General features: G+C 41.4%; 1 protein-coding gene across 9 annotated transcripts in view; it reads left to right on the top strand.

Moving 5' to 3' along the window:
• Positions 1–20,738, top strand: part of ROBO2 (roundabout guidance receptor 2) — an 888,662-nt gene that overhangs the window by 668,280 nt on the left and 199,644 nt on the right. For all 9 annotated transcript variants that reach the window (XM_030204228.1, XM_030204231.1, XM_030204229.1 and 6 more), the window contains one exon: positions 7,485–7,656. In XM_030204228.1, coding sequence (XP_030060088.1) covers positions 7,485–7,656 — 172 coding nt within the window. The remainder of the gene's footprint in view (positions 1–7,484; positions 7,657–20,738) is intronic.

The following is a 20,738-nucleotide window of genomic DNA, read 5'->3' on the forward strand; positions in this document are numbered from 1 at the left end:
AGAGTGGGGTTAAATGGTCAGTAATCACAATGGAGAAGGGTAGTTAGTGGGGTTCCTCAGGGGTCTGTGCTAGGACCACTGCTTTTTAATATGTTTATAAATTATTTAGAGATGGTAGTAACTAGCGAGGTAATTAAATTTGCTGATGACACAAAGTTATTCAAAGTCGTTAACTCGCGACAGGATTGTGAAAAATTACAGAAGGACCTTACGAGACTGGGTGGTTAAATGGCAGATGACGTTTAATGTGAGCAAGTGCAAGGTGATGCATGTGGGAAAAAAGAACCCGAATTATAGCTACGTCATGCAAGGTTCCACGTTAGGAGTTATGGACCAAGAAAGGGATCTGGGTGTCGTCGTCGATAATACACTGAAACCTTCTGCTCAGTGTGCTGCTGCAGCTCGGAAAGCGAATAGAATGTTGGGTATTATTAGGAAAGGTGTGGAAAACAGGTGTGAGGATGTTATAATGCCGTTATATCGCTCCATGGTGCGACCGCACCTTGAGTATTGTGTTCAATTCTGGTCGCCGCATCTCAAGAAAGATATAAAGGAACTGGAAAAGGTGCAGCGAAGGGCGACTAAAATGATAGCGGGGATGGGACGACTTCCCTATGAAGAAAGACTAAGGAGGCTAGGGCTTTTCAGCTTGGAGAAGAGACAACTGAGGGGGGACATGATAGAGGTATATAAAATAATGAGTGGAGTGGAACAGGTGGATGTGAAGCGTCTGTTCACGCTTTCCAAAAATACTAGGACTAGGGGGCATGCGATGAAACTACAGTTTAGTAAATTTAAAACAAATCGGAGAAAATTTTTCTTCACCCAACGCGTAATTAAACTCTGGAATTCGTTGCCGGAGAACGTGGTGAAGGCGGTTAGCTTGGCAGAGTTTAAAAGGGGGTTAGACGGTTTCCTAAAGGACAAGTCCATAAACCACTACTAAATGGACTTGGGAAAAATCCATAATTCCAGGAATAACATGTATAGAATGTTTGTACGTTTGGGAAGCTTGCTAGGTGCCCTTGGCCTGGATTGGCCGCTGTCGTGGACAGGATGCTGGGCTCGATGGACCCTTAGTCTTTTCCCAGTGTGGCATTACTTATGTACTTATGGTTTTATGCTACTGAATCTATGACCATATTCCACTTTCTCTAAGAGAAACAGCATGGTTCAGCCTGCGTCTTATAGCATAGAACTGTCTGGTCTCTTTATATCAAAATTTCTCAGTGATAGAACCATTTTGCTAGGCACACTATACTGAATCAGTTGCAGTTTATTGCCATCCATTCAAACAGTGTAGGACTTGCTTAGACTTCAGATCTGAGAGAGATAATTCAACTACATTACTAGCCCAAAGGGCATGACCAGGGAAGCAAACTCAGACCACCAAGTGCAGGTTGTTAACCAACATGGCACCAGATTGTCCCAAAACATAAGTTTATTAGGGCCATCATCCTTCGAAAAGCCCCAATTGGACTGATATTCAAAGAAGTTAAATCTTTATCACCAGCCAATTAATGTGAGGATTATATACTATCCGCATAAGAAGGGGACAGGTTTTTGAAGCAAGGTGTGGCTGGGCTATGAAATTACCTATATAACAGTGACATTCAGCCATTATCCAAATATTTTGTGTTTAGTTTAGGCCTGCTGAACAGTAGGCCTAAACTAAATGGATTGTACTGTTGCAGTCGCCACACTATAGGCCTGGTTTTATAACAGGATGTCTGGGAAGTGCAAAATGGTGCCTATTTCATAAGGCAACACAGATGACTATTTGACTTTAAAAAATAGGCTTCCAGATCCAGCCTCAGCAGCACACACTTCCCAATGCACAAATTTGTACCTGCTATATAATAGGTGTAAATTTGTGCATGTAATATACACTTCATAAGCGTTGCCATATTGGGACAGACCAAAGGTCCTTCAGGCCCAGTATTCTGTTTCCAGCAGTGGCCAATCAGGTCACAAGTACCTGGTAAGATCCTAAAAGAGTAAAACAGATTTTATGCTGCTTATCCTAGAAATAAGCAGTGGATTTTCCCAATCTATCTTAGTAATAGCTTATGGATTTTTCTTTTAGGAAATGATCCAAATCTTTTTTAAACCCTGCTAAGCTAGCTGTGTTTACTACATTCTCTGGCAATGAATTCCACAGTTTAATTACATGTTGAGTGAAGAAATATTTTCTCCGGTTTGTTTAAAATTTACTACATAGTAGCTTCATTGCATGCCCCCTAGTCCTAGTATTTTTGGAAAGAGTAAACAAGTGATTCATATCTACCCGTTCTATTCCACTCAGTATTTTATAGATATCTCTTATATCTCCAAGCTGACGAGCCCCTGCCTCTTTAGCATTTCCTTATAGCCTTTCTACATGCATATTTTATATAAAATCCATGGGTATATCACAACTCCAGCTCTGCATATGCAAGTTTATAAAAGCCCTTTTCTGCATGTAAAACCAGCTTAGCTTATTTGGGTGGTGGTGCTGAATATATGTATTAATCACCGGAGCCAGCACTTAAATAAACACAGGGACTGAGCCAGTTATGTTTTGGCCCCAATATTTACTTTTTAACTGAAATATCGCATTGACCCAAGATATTTAATAGCTCCAGAAAATTCCAAAACTCCATCTTGGAGCAATGTTTTAATAAAATGGTAATGTTTATGTAAAGAGGGCTTATCGTGTCACACTTGAATCTAACAAAGTGGACATCCATCATGTTGCAATAAAGAGAAGAGCGTCTAATTAAAGTAGGATATCATTTGCAGGATTAAAGTCATTTAGTATAATTGAAAAGTGTTAATATCCTATTTTATCCTCTTCCGCTGGTCTTACTTCAAGGGTAAAAACATTTTAAGGTGAAAGTGTGACTTGCATGTTTAATTGAACATTATTGCCTAGTGATTGTACCATGTTGAAACTCTTAATTACAAATCTCAAAAATTAATTACAACGTGGAGGAACAGATCCCATAGGGTAGCATGTTCATTTTCTGCACGTTAATCACAATAAAAATTGCAACCTCAACCGCTGAAAATCAGAACCTAGGAAACATCACATATTATAGAGTTGATTGCATCACCCATTTAAACATTACACAAGTAATGTAAAAGCCATTGTTTTTTTGGATTTTATCTTGTATTAACCAAAGAAAAAAACCCATTAATCAGGGATATTTGGTACCAATGCTGTGAAAAAGATTTCTATGCCAATTCTTTGTCAAGCTTTGACTAGTGGAAATATAAAGCATCAATATACTCACCCGCCATGCTTTATATCATGAAATAGATTGAAAATCATCATTTGGTAAAGAATTCAATGGATGAGATTTTAAAAAGCACTATATTAATGCCTGAAATGTCTGATTTCTAAATTTGTTTTGATGTTCTAGTGTTATTCGGTTTTCTTTTCTGGTGTACTGGTGATAACAACCTAATGCATTTATAAGCCACTCTTTCCTCTAGACTTTTTCCCCATCTTACTAAACTGCACCAGCTGGGAGGGAGTTGAGCATTCCCCTCTTGAGCTGTCCCATTGCCAGCCTGTGCATCAGTTAGCAGCTGCTCCTTTGTGTGTGATAGCCTTTCCCCTCCAAGATTGTCAACAACGCTTCCATGAAATGTTTAATTTTCACCAATTTTAGGCCAGGGAATATGTGTGCCCAGTATCAGTCTAAACATGTCCAGTTTGCAAATCGTTATGCCACTGTCTTGCCAGTGGGAGATAGAACAGCTCAAAGCTCTTAAATCTACTTGCATGAAACATACAATTAACACTAGCAAATACGACCGCTGGCACTCTGCTAAAAGAGTCCCTGGCATTCTCTGCTGTGCCTCTATCCTCCTCCCCTCCAGTATGGAGCATGTATTTCTACATATCTGATGTCAAAAGATCAACTGTGATGACAAAAACCCAAGAGAAAGTAGGTATTTATGTACGCCATTATTTTTAAAAAAGCAGGCAAAATGCAAAATTGGATGATTATTTAATTTGCAGAAGAAGAACTGATGTAGCAAGGATTTGTTCCACCATGCTGAGATTATAAATGCAGTTTCTTTGTTAGGTGCTTGATTTATTGATATAGCTTTGTCTTCAAACAGAAACACAAGTAAATGAACTCACAAAGGGTGTAAAATATATATAATAAAACAATTTGAGCTCCAAAAGATATGTGAGGTCGGATGTTTATAGTAGGAATATAATACAAATGGCACTAAATATGATTTCTTATCTAGAACAGATCTCCTCAACAAATGTCAATGGAAACAGACATTTTAAATAGTCTGTGGGAAAGGCCACATATTAAGGAGGCCCAGGCATCAACATTTGTATCTATTAGAGGATAAAGCACCATGCTTCAGTGCTATATTGACCAGACATATTCCCTAGGATTCTATATATGGCATGCAGATTTGCATATGCAAATTAATTGAAGGGCCCTTTTATGAAAGGGTTGCAATGTGACAACCCGAAACTAACACTGGCCAAATGCAGTCACAGGTGGTAGTTCTAGCTCAAGTGTGTGTCATTTCCGGTGCGACGGAAAATATTTTTGGAATTTTTACCACTGGGCTAACCCGGCGGTAATCGGGCATCACCAGGTTACGTTAGGAGCCCTTACCGCCACCTCAGTGGGTGGTGGTAAGTGTTACCCGCCGCATGGCCACATGGTAAGAGTAATCTTACCGCATGGCCTTTTTTTTTTGGGGGGGGGGGGGGGGCTTTTTACCTGCTGCAGTAAAAAGGGCCCTGGTGTGTAAGAAAAATGGCAGGGCCCTTTCTATCGCAGCTTGGTAAAAGAACCCCTGAATAATGAGCTCTTTACCAATAATTGGGTGCTAACGCCCAATTATTGAAGTTAATTGGCACCACTTAGAATGTGTGCTCGCATCTAACTGCACACTATTCTATAAGGAATGACACCTAACTCTACTTGTGTTGGATGGGTAGACATGAATCATTTGTTTACTCTTTCCCAAAATACTAGGACTAGGGGGCACACAATGAAGTTACAAAGTAGTACATTTAAAATGAACTGGAGAAAATATTTCTTCACTCAACGTGTAATTAAATGTTGGAATTTGTTTCCAGAGAATGTAGTAAAAGCAGTTAGCTTAATGGGGTTTTAAAAAGGTTTGGATAGCTTCCTAAAAGAAAAGCCCATAAGCCATTATTAAAATGGACTTGGGGCAAATCCACTGCTTAGTAGCCTAGTGATTAGTGCAGTGGACTTTGATCCTGGGGAACTGAGTTCGATTCCCACTGCAGCTCTTTGTGACTCTGGGCAAGTCACTTAACCCTCCATTGCTCCTGGTACAAAATAAGTATCTGAATATATGTAAACCACTTTGAATGTAGTTGCAAAAACCTCAGAAAGGCGGTATATCAAGTCCCATTTCCCTTTCCCTTTATTTCTAGGATACCTTAAATCAGTTGTGGCATGTCCTAAGTCTATTCACTACTAAATAGACAACTGGGTAATAGAGAATTGGTGATGCACACTGACAGTAGATCATCACCACGTTCACATAGGTCCAGATCTCTTGATAAAACCCCTTGCAAAACGGGTAACTGTCGAGTTCTGAGAGAAGCCGACTGAATGAAAGCTAAGTGATCATACTTTGTTGTTGATTATTCGCCTCCTTCACAGTTGGATAAAAAAAAGAAAAAACATTGAAAAAGCACAATTTGATAAATGTAATTTGGAAGGAGGGTTTTTTTGCCTATGATTACATCAATTACATAAGGGTATCCACCAGATATTGAGCGTTGATTGCAATTGCTAAACGCTTCTTCTGTGATACTCTGAGGCTTTTTCTCCCCCTCTTATCAAATTAGGAGTTAGTCACATGTGAACTAGTTTGTCTATTCTCTATTACTCAGTTGTTTATTTCTAGGATAAGCAGCATAAAATGTACTGTTTTGGGATCTTTCCAGGTACTTGTTACCTGGATTGGCCACTGATGGAAACAGGATTCTGGGCTTGATCGACATTCGGTCTGTCCCAGTATGGCAATTCTTGTGTACTTAAATGTACTTAACTCAAAAGGGGGCATGGCCGTGGGAGGACCATGGGTGTGCTCAATGAGCATTCTGAAAATTGTGCACATATTTACAGAATACACCCTCAGCAGGCCTAACTTGGGTACCAGCATTTGCACCAGGATTCAGCAGGCATAAGTTTGGCGTTGACAGGAATGGAATTCGGTGATAAGTGCTACTCTGTCAAGGGTGCTTAAGCCCCCCATGGCTGCTGACACCTCCCCTCCCCCCCCACGTGAAACAGGCAAGGAATACTTGCACTTGTGGACAGCTTCAGGAACTATGGACTTTCATTGTACTATATTTTTTAAATTACTACTACTACTTAACATTTCTAGAGCGCTACTAGGGTTACGCAGCACTGTACAATTTAACAAAGAGAGACAGTCCCTGCTCAAAGAGCTTACAATCTAATAGACAAGTGAACGGTCAGTCCAATAGGGGCAGTCAAATTGGGGCAGTCTGGATTCACTGAACGGTAAGGGTTAGGTGCCGAACGCAGCATTGAAGAGGTGGGCTTTAAGCAAAGATTTGAAGACGGGCAGGGAGGGGACTTGGCATAAAGGCTCAGGAAGGTTGTTCCAAGCATAGGGTGAGGCGAGGCAGAATGAGCGGAGCCTGGAGTTTTAATTTCTTATATACTACCTGCAAGCCTGAAGGCAATTGAAGTGGTTTACATTGAGTACAGTAGATATTTTTCTGGCCTTGAAAGCAGTGTCGTAGCCACAGGTGGGCCTGGGTGGGCCAGGGCCCACCAACTTAGGGGTCAGGCCCACCCAACAGTAGCACACATTTGGTGATAGCTGGTGGGGATCCCAAGCTCAGCCAACTGAAGACTTCCCTTTGATGGTAACGAAAACAGTACTCTCCATGATACCGGCACCTGCTCATGCTCTGTTTTCTGCACATGCCTGCTACAGACTGAAAAGGTGGGAAGAAGCATTTTCCCACCTGCTGAGATATTTTTTTTTTGGGGGGGGGGGGGGGGGAAGAACACTTGGTGCCCACCCACTTCTTGCCTAGGCCCACCCAAAATCTGTAGTCTGGCTACGCCCCTGCTTGAAAGGCTCAAAATTTAACAAAATGCCATCCAGAATGTTGAATTCAATAGAAAATTGGTCTGACCCGGTATGGTTCTTATATATGCTGTTCATTCACTTTGGAAGACAATTTTAAAGGGAATATTTGTGGGTAAATTCATGTTCACCCGTGAAAAATCCATCTGAAAATTGTTTCCCCTCTTTAAGAGTTTTCCTTTGAAAAGTGGCTTGTAGGCCTGCCCTTTTTAAAAAATACAGCTATTGATTTTTTTTCTTAAGCTAAGGTGTTCTGCCTGAGGATTGTTGCTTTGACAGTTGATTATAGTGCACAGTATATACAGCTCAAGTGATCTCTGGCACTGATACTCTGATCTGATTTGTTTCCTCAGAATCTGCTTTTCCCAAATCAGCCTCTCCAACCCAGCAGCAGGTATTCTGTATCACCAACTGGAGACCTTACTATTACCAACATTCAGCGGACTGACACTGGTTATTACATCTGTCAGGCCTTGACGGTTGCAGGAAGCATTTTGGCAAAGGCTCAGCTGGAAGTTACTGATGGTGAGAAAAATTGTTTAAATTGATTAGTGTGAATCATAAAAAACTTAGGGAAGCTTTGTAAATCATAGATGCAACAGGTTGTAACACTCTTTAAAAACCTCCATATGAGCAAAACTATAACACAGTTCAATAGAGTTCAAGGCAGTTTGCATATGTTATTATATGTGACTGTGTGTGGGATAACTTTTTCAAGCTTTGATAAATAATTAGGGATGGGTTGTCATTTGCAAAAGAATGTTATTCACTGAGAAAAGTGCACACTCATCTTAAAGAGGACACACTAGTTCCCAGTATGTGGAAAGAGGGTGCACTGTTAGAGCTGCACTCTTTTCTGATAGTACACACGTGTGGTGGTTCATTAGTGCTCTTACTATCAGGAAGAGTGTGCTATTAATTGAATTATATGTATAAAGAGGAAACACTTTTCTTAAAGCATTTACTCTTTATACATATGACTTAATTCAATTAATAGCACCTAAAAAAATTGGCACCAAAAAAATATTGCTTAGCACTATTCTATAAATAGTGCTTAAAGCTAGACACGATATATAGAAGATTGCTTAGCGCCAGGAACCCTGACTACATTTAAGCATGACCATTTACACTAATGAAACCTTGATGTAAATCCCTGGGCATGGACCCCATTTATTTTATAACAACGTGAGTAAATTAAAAGAACACCCTGTGCTCTCCTATGGCCACGCCCCATTTTGGGTGCATGAGTAAAATGTATGCGTAGATCCAGCTACGTAAATTTATGTTACAATTGCTAGTGTTCAATTATTAGTGCTAATTGGCTTATTATTCAATTTAATTGTGCATTCAAATTGGGTTCATGCCCAAATTTGCGCACGCAATATTTTGTAACTTTTATAAAATTTGGGTGATAGAAGACAATTGTCAGTATTCTGTGACTTTACCCTGAATTCTATATAGCACGATTTAAGTTGTGTGCGCAAATCCAGTTATATTCTGGATTTGTGCGTAAAACGTAATTAGTTGACAAGCCAATCAGCAACGATAATTGCCAATTAACAAATTATTGATATCATTTGGTACTAATTAGAATTTACACACAGAAATGTCTAAGCACATTCTATAACAGGATGCGCGTAAATCCTAAGTTGTATAGTGGAAAAGGGGCATGGCCACGGGCGTGAATTGGGCGGGTCATGGACGTTTCTAAATTCTATGCACATGGTTATAGAATACACCCAGTCCGCTCCTAATTTAGGCATAGGCATTTACACCAAGTTTTACTTGGCGTAACTGCCCACGACTAAATTTAGTCGCACAGACGGGTGCTCAGTTTATTCTATAAAGCACATGGAAATTTAGACATTCTATAAAGTATTCCTAAATTTAGGTGTACATTATAGAATATGCCTAGGCGTATTTTGTTTCAGCACCAATTTTTTAGGCCTGATATATATAATCTAGTCCTTACTGCCTACGTTTTAGGCACTCCCATGACCCACCCATGCCCCTCCCATATCCACATCCCCTTGCAGTTGTGGCCTATAGAATTTGAGCACTAAGGTTCTAGAACACTGACAGAGGAGCCCTTTTACTAAGCCACGTAGGCAGGTATGTGCATCGTACATGCATCAATTTTGAACTACCGCCCGGCTCCTGCGTGGCACAGGCGGTAATTTCATTTTTGACGCGTGCCCGCTACACATGCTGGAAAATATTTTTTTTATTTTCTGGTGTTGCACTAATTGGGCAGTAATTGGCATTGTACGTGCACTGATGATTATTGCACTGTTAATGCGTGAGACCTTACCGCTAAGTCAATGGGTGGCAGTAAGGTCTCAGGACCAAAATGGACACGCGCCAATTTTCATTTTGCCGCATGTCCATTTTTGCCCCCCCCCCCAAAAAAGGCCCTTTTTGCAAGGTGCGCTGAAAAATGGACCTGCGCACGTCCAATACATATGTCTACAGCAGTGCAGGCCATTTTTCAGTTCACCTTAGTAAAGGGACCCCTAAGTACAGCTTAAATTAGTGCCAATTATCTCCAATAATTGACTGTTAGTGCCAATTAGCAGCTAACCACCAGAGATTCAGCTCAAGGTGGTAAGTGGCATTGGAGCCTCTCACAGCCGTGGGTTGACCTTACCCCAGATCTTCAATCCTAGGGCATGCACAGCTACCCGGCATTGAATATCCAGGTATCAGTGGTCACCCGGAAATTAACCAGCTGATATTCAGACAGGTGCTCAGTTAAATTGTGCGCATTGTTAGGGCAGCCTTTTTGCTGTCTTAACTTGATGCAGTTACTTAGCCAGTTAGCGGCCTGAAAATCTCTGCTAACTGGTTAAGTTCTCAATTAATTTACATGCACAACTGTAGGTATTCTGTAACTGCACACACAATTATTATTATTATTAATATAAAAACATATATTCCACATTATCCATCATTCTAAGTGGATTTCAGTAAGAACATTCATAGTAAAACAGAAGACATAATACAGTATACATAATTCAGTATATGAACATTGTAGGAAAATTACAGGAATGTGTTGGAACAAAATGCAGTTCCGTGTATCTTACATTGAACATTTAGTGATAGATACTCAGGTTTCTCCCCAGCTGTAGACATGTAAAAACAGTAATGTTTTAAGTTCTCTTTTGAATTCTTTGAAGTTGGTGATATTTCTGATTCTCATGGGTAACTTCTTCCATAATGTAGGTCCAGCAGTATAAAAAAATCCTGCAACTAAATTCCTCTAAACGGACAAGGTGATACGGGATAACTAGGAGTCCATTGGATTCTGATCTTAATAGTCTTTTTGGTTGGTAGACTTGTAGTTGTTGTGTTTTGAACATCAGGTTTACTTCTGAGTCTATCCCTTTCACCTTCATCCTATGTCCCCTTGTTCTAGAGCTTCCTTTCAATTGAAAGAGACTTGCCTTCTGTGCGTTTATGCCACATAGATATCTCTATCATATCTCCCTCCTCCCGCCTTTCTTCCAAAGTATATTTAATTAGATCTTTACGTCTGTCCCCATACACTTTATGATGAAGACCACAGACCATTTTAGTAGCCACCGTTTATATCTTTTTGAAGATGCAGTTTCTAGAATTGTACACAATATTTTAAATGAGGTCTCAATAAAGTCTTATACAGGGCATCATCACCTCCTTTTTCCTACTGGTCATTCCTCATCCTATATACCCAAGCATCCTTCTTTTCGCCGTTGCCTTTTCTACTTGTTTGGCCACCTTAAAATGTATCACATACGATCATATCCAAGTCTCGCTCCTCTGTTGTGCAAAAAAGTTCTTCTCTCTCTGAACTGTATAGTTCTCTTAGGTTTTTGCAGCCCAAATGCATGACTCTGCATTTTTTTAGCATTAAATCTTAGCTGCCCAAATCCTGACCATTCCTTTTGTTTTGCTATGTCCTTCCTCATGTTATCCACACCATCAGGGGTGTCTATTATAGATTTTGGTATCTACAAAGAGGCAAACCTACCAGATAGCCCTTCAGCAATATCGCTTACAAAAATGTGAAAAAGAACCCGCCCTAGAACTGAATCTTGTGGCACACCACTGGTAACATTCTTTTCCTCAGAATGAGCTCCATTTACCACTACACTCTGTTGCCTTCAACTCAAATAGTTCCTAACCCAATCAGTCAGTTCAGGGCCCATACCGAGGGCACTCAGTTTATTTATTAGTCGTCTATGTAGAACAGTGTCAATGGCTTTACTAAAATCTAATACATGACATCTAGCACTCTCCCTCAATCTATTTCTTTCATCACCAATTCAATTAATCAGATTTATCTGACAAGACCTGCTTCTAGTGAAACCATGTTGCCTCAGGTATCAGGTCCTGTAATCTATTGCAATCTATTCTCTGTTTTAAAAGTGTTTCCATTAATTTACTTACTACAGAAGGTCCGACTTAGTGGCCTGTAGTTCCCAACCTCTTCCTTACTTCTGCTTTTGTGGAGAGGGACCACATCTGCTCTTCCGACTCTTTAGAAGCTTTGAAAAAATCAGCCAGTGGAGTCGCCAAAACTTTCTTAAGTTTCTTCAGTACCCTTGGATGTAAGCTATCCAGCCCCATTGCTTTATCCACATTTAGTTTAGCCAACTCCTCATGAACACAGTCCTCTGAAAATCATTCAGGGACTACCACCCCTCCATTCCTCTTTGAGTCTGTCTTCTGTGGTCCCACTCCTGGCCCTTCAGCTGTGAACACAGAACAGAATTATTTGTTAAGCAATTCCACCTTATCTTTATCATCTTCTACGTAGGCCTCCCCTTCAACTTTGAGTCTCAGAATTCTACTTTTGCACTTCATTCTATCACTAAAATATCTAAAGAATGTCTTACCCCTCCATTTTACTGTATTGGCTATTTGCTTTCGTGACTACTCTACCAGCTTCTCTTATCTTTTCCAGATATTGTCATCTTTCTTCTCTTCTGCAAACTCTTGCAGTTTATAAAGGCTAACCACTTTTCCCTTTTGTTTTCAGCTACTATTGAGAGCAAAAATGACCTCCTTTTCCTCGTACTTTTATTTACTTTCCTTACAAAAAGTTTTGTTGCCCTTTTAACTCCTTTCAGTTTTGCCCACTGCTTTCCAGCTTCTTCCAGATGTTCCCATCCAGACCACTGTTCCTTGAGGCAATCCCCCATCTGAACAGTTAGGGGTTTTTTTGAAGTCTAGAACCTTCACTTTTGAATGAACCCTCTCCACACTTATCTTAATATTAAACCACACTGTCTAGTGATCACTGGATGCCAGATGATCACCTACTATAACACCAGAAACACGCTGCTCTTTAGTAATCACTAAGTCCAGAATGGCCCTATCCCGCATGTACTGCACTAATTGGTTAATGTAGTTACATCGATGTACGCTAATTGATTAGTGCATGGTTTGCACATGTGTCCTTACCGTCTATAAAGTAAGTGGCAGTAGGGGCTCATACGGTAATGGGAAAATTAGTGTGTGGCCATTGTTGGACAAAGAGAAAAATGTGCCTTTTACCGTCAGTGCTAAAAGTGGCATCAGCACATGGGAAACACCTGCATTGGGGCTGTTGCAGGCCTCATTTTAGCACTGCTTGATAAAAGGGCCTCTAAATTCCTTAGTCACCTCCCCCCACCTTGGACATGGGATTGACAAATGTTCTTCATTCTATATAAAATGAGCCTTATAGAATATCTGCAGTGAGTAAATATTCCCAGGACTTTGTTTCTGGGTATACCAGCCTGTCTTTTCATAATCTTTCACTCCTGGATCATCAAAACAATCCAATTTGGTGTTGTCTAGCTTCCTACCTCAGTTTCTACCTGCACTTTCCTCTGTTCACCTCTGTCCTTTTTTCACTCTCCTCCTTCCCTCCCTTCACCTGTTCTCCCCTTTCCCCTGTTTCTAACTCTCCAGCACTATGACTGTTATATTTCCATATACCTTTTCTCCTTAAACCCATTTACAGTATTTTACCTCGTTGGCCTCATCTTTTTCTGTGAATTGGTATCAAAGTTGCATCAGTCATTAACCAGGAACTAAGCCACCATAAATGTAGCATTGTTCTCTTCAGAAAATAGGGAAGATTGATTTACCAAAGTAGGAAATAATGATTGGCAGTAAGGATGTTTTTTCCTCAAATAAGTTGTGGCCATACGTTGCACTTTTTTTTTTTTTTGGCCTTCACCATCTCATGGGCATTTTGAAAGCTTAAATTCTTTCTTATTTTCTTGATTGTGGAAAGGGGTAAGTGTATGGGATAATGCATTTGATATGCCACCTTTCTGTGGTACACCAAAAGTGGTGTGAGGGAGTGGATAGTATAATGAAGGCGCACTCCCTCACAGATGATGCAGTTCAGCATCCTTGCAGCTGAGGCTAAGGCAGTTGCTGAGTCAGAGGGGTAGGGCTCAGATGCCCTACCCCTCTGATTCAGCTAAAAGCCCTGAAGCTGAATAGGTCAGGGACGTCCTGATAGAGAGGCCCTAGGAGGAGAGAAGCTGACCAATAGTGTAAGGGTTCCCTTGCTGATGTGCAGTGATCGTGACCTGGCTGAGGTAAGCCACTTTTGCTATTTGACTGAGGTTTGCAAGTTGTGTTTTGAGGTCTGGCTCTAGCCAGACCTGGGACTTGGAGAAGAACCAAGAACTTACAGGCTGTGTTTGGGCGTTAGCAGCCCCACCAGCCACAGACTATGTTTGGGTAGTGTGGCCAGAGACATGCTTGAATGCAGGAAGGCTTTCCAACTTATGTTCCTGGCCCTGTGAAGTAACAGGCCTCAGGACTCAGATAAAGAAATACTTATTTTTGCTTATATCCTGTTGTCTGGCCCACTCTCAACCCTCGCTCAGGGTATTACAAGCGGTTTACATAATATATTTAGTTACTTTCTCTGTCTGCAGTGGGATCACAATCAAAGTTTTTGTACCTAAATATGTTTCTGATATTCTAAAGGGCTCTTTCCATTTTTTTTTGTCTATGTGAAGAATATATACGCATTTAAAAGTACATATACCACAGCTACAAATGCATGATTACTACAGTATACACACTCAATTCATCTGTACCAAATAATACATATTACATAATACAAACCACAGAAAGTCGCAGTACTACATTTTCAACCATTAACAATAGATTATTTCTCATCTATTCTATTTTTGTCTCTGTGAACCTGCAATATTAAACAATAGGGAGGAACTATATTTTCTGTTTCTTCTTTATTACATCTGATCCTTTGTTTCCAAAAGGTACTAATGGAAAAGGTGTAGGTGTCATTCAGTGCTGTCGAGCTAGTTGCAGCTTAGCCCTATTCAATCTGTTCATGTTCTACTTACTAATGAATTTTCACTATTAAACCTGTTTTTGTATGAACAGATTCACTGTTTCAGTTCCATTACAGATTTGTGCACAATAAGGGGGGTAGTTAGTAACATATATTAAGGGAATAATGCATAATATTTACTTCTTAACATCTGTTAAACAACAAAATTGTGCATTATTCTACTGTAAAGCATGTTGATGTACTTCATTGCAGGCTGCATTATTCATGGAAAAATAACACTAGCTCGAAACTGGTATTTTTTTTTCTGCCCGGGAGCTTCAGTTTGCTAATATGTGGTCTGAATCTCCTGGGGAGCCTTTCTTAAAGTGACTGTTGTGAAAGTTCTAGACCAAACCCCCCACCACTCAAGACATTTCTAGGCACCCCCCTAGATCAAACCCTCCACCCCCATTAAGCATCTCCAGGTCCACCTATAACACATCCAAACACTTGAAGGCATGCCCCTATCCCCCCTTAGCCCACTCCTTCTTGGCCCACCTCTGAAATCCTTGGTGACCTAGGCTTAAGAGACAGAAGCAATTCCCAGTTACTTCTGTCCCCCTCTGAGGCCAGTTTTAAAATGGTACCATTGGAAACCTTCAGTGGTACTTCCACTAGGGTTCAGCCAGTGCCATTTTGACCTGGCATGGGAGGAAGCAGGATTGACAAAGGATTGCTAGGCCTGGGAAGGAGACTACTGAGGGGAGGGTGGGGGAGTGCTTTCAATGGGTTTTGGTGGTCTCTTGGTTGGGAGGTCTTCAGATGTCTTTGGGAGGTGGTGATGTGATCCAAAGGGACGTAGAACTTTCTCAAAAGCCCCTTTAAAAAGGCTACTGGGGAAAATAATAATGCAGCTTGTGAGGTTGATTGTAAACTATTTTGCTCATTTATTATGGGAGTTAACTTGTGGTAATGAGGGCCCCTTTTACCAAGCTGTGGCAAAAGGGGGCCGGTGCTGGCATTGGTGCATGTCTTACACGTGCACCGAGGCACTCTTTTACCGCAGCTGGTAAAAGGGAAGTCTCATTTTCCTACAGGAAATGGCCATGCGACAAGTAAAGCACTTGCCGCATGGCCATTTCGGGGGAGGGGAGTCCTTACCACCACCCATTGAGGAGGTGGTGGTAAGGACTCCCACGTTAACCTGGCAGTAACCGGGCAGCTCACAGCACTGCCCAATTAACTCTGGGTACACTCCAGTGCTACAAAAATAAATAAATTTTTGTAGCGCCGGAAATGACTGCATGCTAGAAGTGGGAAGTACTACCAGGCTGCTGCAGTAGACCTGCGGGACTTCCTGTATAGCGAGCGGTAAGCCCGCATTGGGCTTACCGCCGCTTAGTAAAAGGAGCCCTGAGTTACCACAGCTTCATTACTCCCGCAGTAAATTAAACTGCATTAAGATATGAAATTATATCACAGCTCAGTACCTTCTCAGACTCTAAGGAGACAATTCTATAAACGGGAGCTTCTATTTAGGCACCCCAGTGCTGCGCAGTGAGGGCTTATTCTATAATGACTTCTGAGTTCCCAGATTCTGTTGTAGAAATCTAGCATAATATGGCATCAGTGTGCCTAAAATGTATGCATCTGTAGTTGCACTACGTGGCATAACTACTGTCATGTAAATGCGGCAAGGGTGTACATAATTTACACCATGCATACAGTGGTGGAAATAAGTATTTGATCCCTTGCTGATTTTGTAAGTTTGCCCACTGACAAAGACATGAGCAGCCCATAATTGAAGGGTAGGTTATTGGTAACAGTGAGAGATAGCACATCACAAATTAAATCCGGAAAATCACATTGTGGAAAGTATATGAATTTATTTGCATTCTGCAGAGGGAAATAAGTATTTAATCCCTCTGGCAAACAAGACCTAATACTTGGTGGCAAAACCCTTGTTGGCAAGCACAGCGGTCAGACGTCTTCTGTAGTTGATGATGAGGTTTGCACACATGTCAGGAGGAATTTTGGTCCACTCCTCTTTGCAGATCATCTCTAAATCATTAAGAGTTCTGGACTGTCGCTTGGCAACTCGCAGCTTCAGCTCCCTCCATAAGTTTTCAATGGGATTAAGGTCTGGTGACTGGCTAGGCCACTCCATGACCCTAATGTGCTTCTTCCTGAGCCACTCCTTTGTTGCCTTGGCTGTATGTTTTGGGTCATTGTCGTGCTGGAAGACCCAGCCACGACCCATTTTTAAGGCCCTGGCGGAGGGAAGGAGGTTGTCACTCAGAATTGTACGGTACATGGCCCCATCCATTCTCCCATTGATGCGGTGAAGTAGTCCTGTGCCCTTAGCAGAGAAACACCCCCAAAACATAACATTTCCACCTCCATGCTTGACAGTGGGGACGGTGTTCTTTGGGTCATAGGCAGCATTTCTCTTCCTCCAAACACGGCGAGTTGAGTTCATGCCAAAGAGCTCAATTTTTGTCTCATCTGACCACAGCACCTTCTCCCAATCACTCTCGGCATCATCCAGGTGTTCACTGGCAAACTTCAGACGGGCCGTCACATGTGCCTTCCGGAGCAGGGGGACCTTGCGGGCACTGCAGGATTGCAATCCGTTATGTCGTAATGTGTTACCAATGGTTTTCGTGGTGACAGTGGTCCCAGCTGCCTTGAGATCATTGACAAGTTCTCCCCTTGTAGTTGTAGGCTGATTTCTAACCTTCCTCATGATCAAGGATACCCCACGAGGTGAGATTTTGCGTGGAGCCCCAGATCTTTGTCGATTGACAGTCATTTTGTACTTCTTCCATTTTCTTACTATGGCACCAACAGTTGTCTCCTTCTCGCCCAGCGTCTTACTGATGGTTTTGTAGCCCATTCCAGCCTTGTGCAGGTGTATGATCTTGTCCCTGACATCCTTAGACAGCTCCTTGCTCTTGGCCATTTTGTAGAGGTTAGAGTCTGACTGATTCACTGAGTCTGTGGACAGGTGTCTTTCATACAGGTGACCATTGCCGACAGCTGTCTGTCATGCAGGTAACGAGTTGATTTGGAGCATCTACCTGGTCTGTAGGGGCCAGATCTCTTACTGGTTGGTGGGGGATCAAATACTTATTTCCCTCTGCAGAATGCAAATAAATTCATATACTTTCCACAATGTGATTTTCCGGATTTAATTTGTGATGTGCTATCTCTCACTGTTACCAATAACCTACCCTTCAATTATGGGCTGCTCATGTCTTTGTCAGTGGGCAAACTTACAAAATCAGCAAGGGATCAAATACTTATTTCCCCCACTGTACATCCCCTTGCATTGACGTTCTATGCCACTTCTGTGCACCATTGTAGAAGAGCGCTTACCCTCAGATTCTATATAGTGCGCTTATATTTAGGTGCCAAAAATCGGTGTGGATTCTATAACACTGCACATAACTTAATTGGCTTAACAAGCTAATGAGCACTTATAACAGCACTCAACAAGCAATAATGAGTACTAATTGGCACTAATTAGAATTTAGGCGCACAACTCGTTAAGAGTATTTTGTAATGATGTGCGCTGAACTTCTAAAGCATGCAGGCAACAAGGGGCATGGTTATGGGCAGAGAAATGGGCATTTTGTGGGCATTCTGAAATTTAGATGCCTAGTTATAGAGTATGGCCCAGTGCGCCTAAATGTACGTGCCAGGATTTACTCCATGTTTTAGTTTGTATAAGTGGATGCGTGCAGATTTAGGTGCTTAAATATCAACTAAGCTTATTCTATAATCGGCGCCTAAATCTAGGTGCCGATTATAGAATACGCCTAGTCAGCACTGATTTCAGTGCCAACTTTTTAGGCGCCATATATAGAATCTCCTCCTTAGGGGCTCTACTACCACTTTTTTTTTTTGTTACATTTGTACCCCGCGCTTTCCCGCTCATAGCAGGTTCAATGCGGCTTACATATTATAGGCAGGTACTTATTTGTCCCTGGGGCAATGGAGGGTTAAGTGACTTGCCCAGAGTCACAAGGAGCTGCCTGTGCCTGCAGTGGGAATTGAACCCAGTTCCCCAGGACCAAAGTCCACCACACTAACCACTAGGCCACTCCTCCACTTACCCGCGAAAGTGCTAGTGTTCTGTAATGTTATGTCATAAGTGGCTTGAAAATGTAAGGACCCCCGTTACAGAATTACCCTTCACATGTTTGAAAACATGTTTTATGCTGAATAATTCATAAGTGACAGGCCAGAGAGAATCAGGCTGCTGGAGTCTTGTTTTCAGCAAATGAGTATTGCTTTTTCTTTGTTTTTGCCTTTATTATTATGATAAGGAATGATCATTTCTTCCCTATCCATATATCTTTACAAGTGCCACATTTCCTTAAATTTGCTTGTGGGAGATTAAAGGCTAACCTTCCTACTGTGACCTCTTGGAACCTGCTCTTTCTCTCTCCCTCTGTCTCTGACAAAATGATGCATTTTCATACAATTCAAATTTCCATGTAGATTAAAAGGTCATTTGAAATGAATGGAAAAGCACTATTTTTTAATATCTGTCTGTGGTACTTGCCTGATTCAGTGCTGTGACTGTGATTGGAATAAATAGGATGGATAAACATTGGCTGGGAAGACATAGAGCTGTTAATGGTTGCACCTGCTGGTGCTGCGGAGATTTACTGCTTAACAGGCAGCAAGGAGCAAGTCAGTTCAAGGATATCAGCAATGAGAAATTCTTCTTGCACATAGTCAAGGCCCCCAATCCACTGAAATCTTTATAATTTCTGTAGAAGAAAAATAAATTGCTTTGCTTACCTCAGTTAGTATGTTTGTGGAGCAGTTTGACATAAATTTTGACTTCAGTATAAATGGAAAAGACTAAACTGAATGCCCTTGGTATGGAACCTAAAGTGACTGGGTTAAAAATTGTTTAAATGGAAGGAGACAGAGGGTAGTGGTAAATGGAGCTTGCTCTGAGGAGAAGGATGTTATCAGTGGTGTATCGCAGGGGTCAGTCCTCGGGCCGGCTCTTTTTAACATCTTTGTGAGTGATATTGTGGAAGTGCTGTCTGGTAAGGTTTGTCTTTTTGTGGATGATACCAAACTCTGTAATAGGGTGTACACCTCGGAGGGTGTGGATGGCATGAGAAAGGATCTGGCAAAGCTTGAAGAATGGTCTGATGATTGGCAACTAAGATTTAATGATAAGAAATACAGGGTCATGCACTTGGGTTACAAGGATCCAAGGGAGTGGTACAATTTAGGAGGTGAACTGCTTCTGTGTACGAAAGAAGAGCGGGATTTGGGGGTAATTGTGTCTGATGAGCTTAAGATCTCCAAATAGGTAGAAAAAGAGACGGTCAAAGCCAGCAGGATGCTTGGCTGCATAAGGAGAGAGATGACCATCAGGAAAAAAGAGGTGATAGTGCCCTTGTATAAGTCTCTGGTGAGGCCCCACTTACAGTACTGTGTGCAATTCTGGAGACCACAGCTACACAAAGATATAAACAGAATGGAGTAGGTCCAGAGGGCTACAAAATTGTTAATTGTCTCAGTCATAAAACATACAGGGACAGGCTTAGGAACCTCAACATGTTTATGCTGGAAGAGATTTAGGAGAGAGGGAATATGATAAAGCCTTTTTAAAATAAAGGAAGACTCAGGTATGAGGGAACATACGATGAAGTTAAGAGGAAATAGGCTTAGGAGGAATCTAAAAAAATACTTTTTCACAGAAAGGGTGGTGGATGTGTGGAATGGCCTCCCAGTGGGGGTCATGGAGACACAAGGACTGTGTCAGAATTTAAGAAAGTGTGGGGCAGGCATGTGGTATCCCTTAGGAAAGGAAGAGTTAGTGGTTACTGAGGATAGGTAGATTGGATGGGCCACGTGGCCCTTATCTGCCGTCATATTTCTATGTTTCTATGTATGTTTCAACTTGAATGTGTTTGAGTGAGTTCTGTAGAAATAGCACAGTTTTACATAGTAACATTGTAGATGTTGACAGATAAAGACCTGCATGGTCCATCCAGTCTGCTGAATGTGAAAAACTCATAGCATTCTACAATTGGCACCTAAGAAATTGGTGCTGAAAAAAACCTATGAAAGTTATTCTGTAAGCTGTGCCTAAAATTTGGCACGGTTTATAGAATTAATGTTTAAGCAGAGAGGTTATGCATAAATTTAGGTGCCACAATTCGCACCAACGAAAATGTGGTGCCAAATACCTGTGGCTAAATTTACATGCGGACCCACCCTATCCCCAATCTAGCAATCCTTGCTGCCTTCCCTCCCGCAGGTCTGGCCATCTGGGATCGTTGTCTCT

This window comes from Microcaecilia unicolor, chromosome 5, assembly GCF_901765095.1.
Source record: "Microcaecilia unicolor chromosome 5, aMicUni1.1, whole genome shotgun sequence".
Taxonomy (NCBI): Eukaryota; Metazoa; Chordata; class Amphibia; order Gymnophiona; family Siphonopidae; genus Microcaecilia; species Microcaecilia unicolor.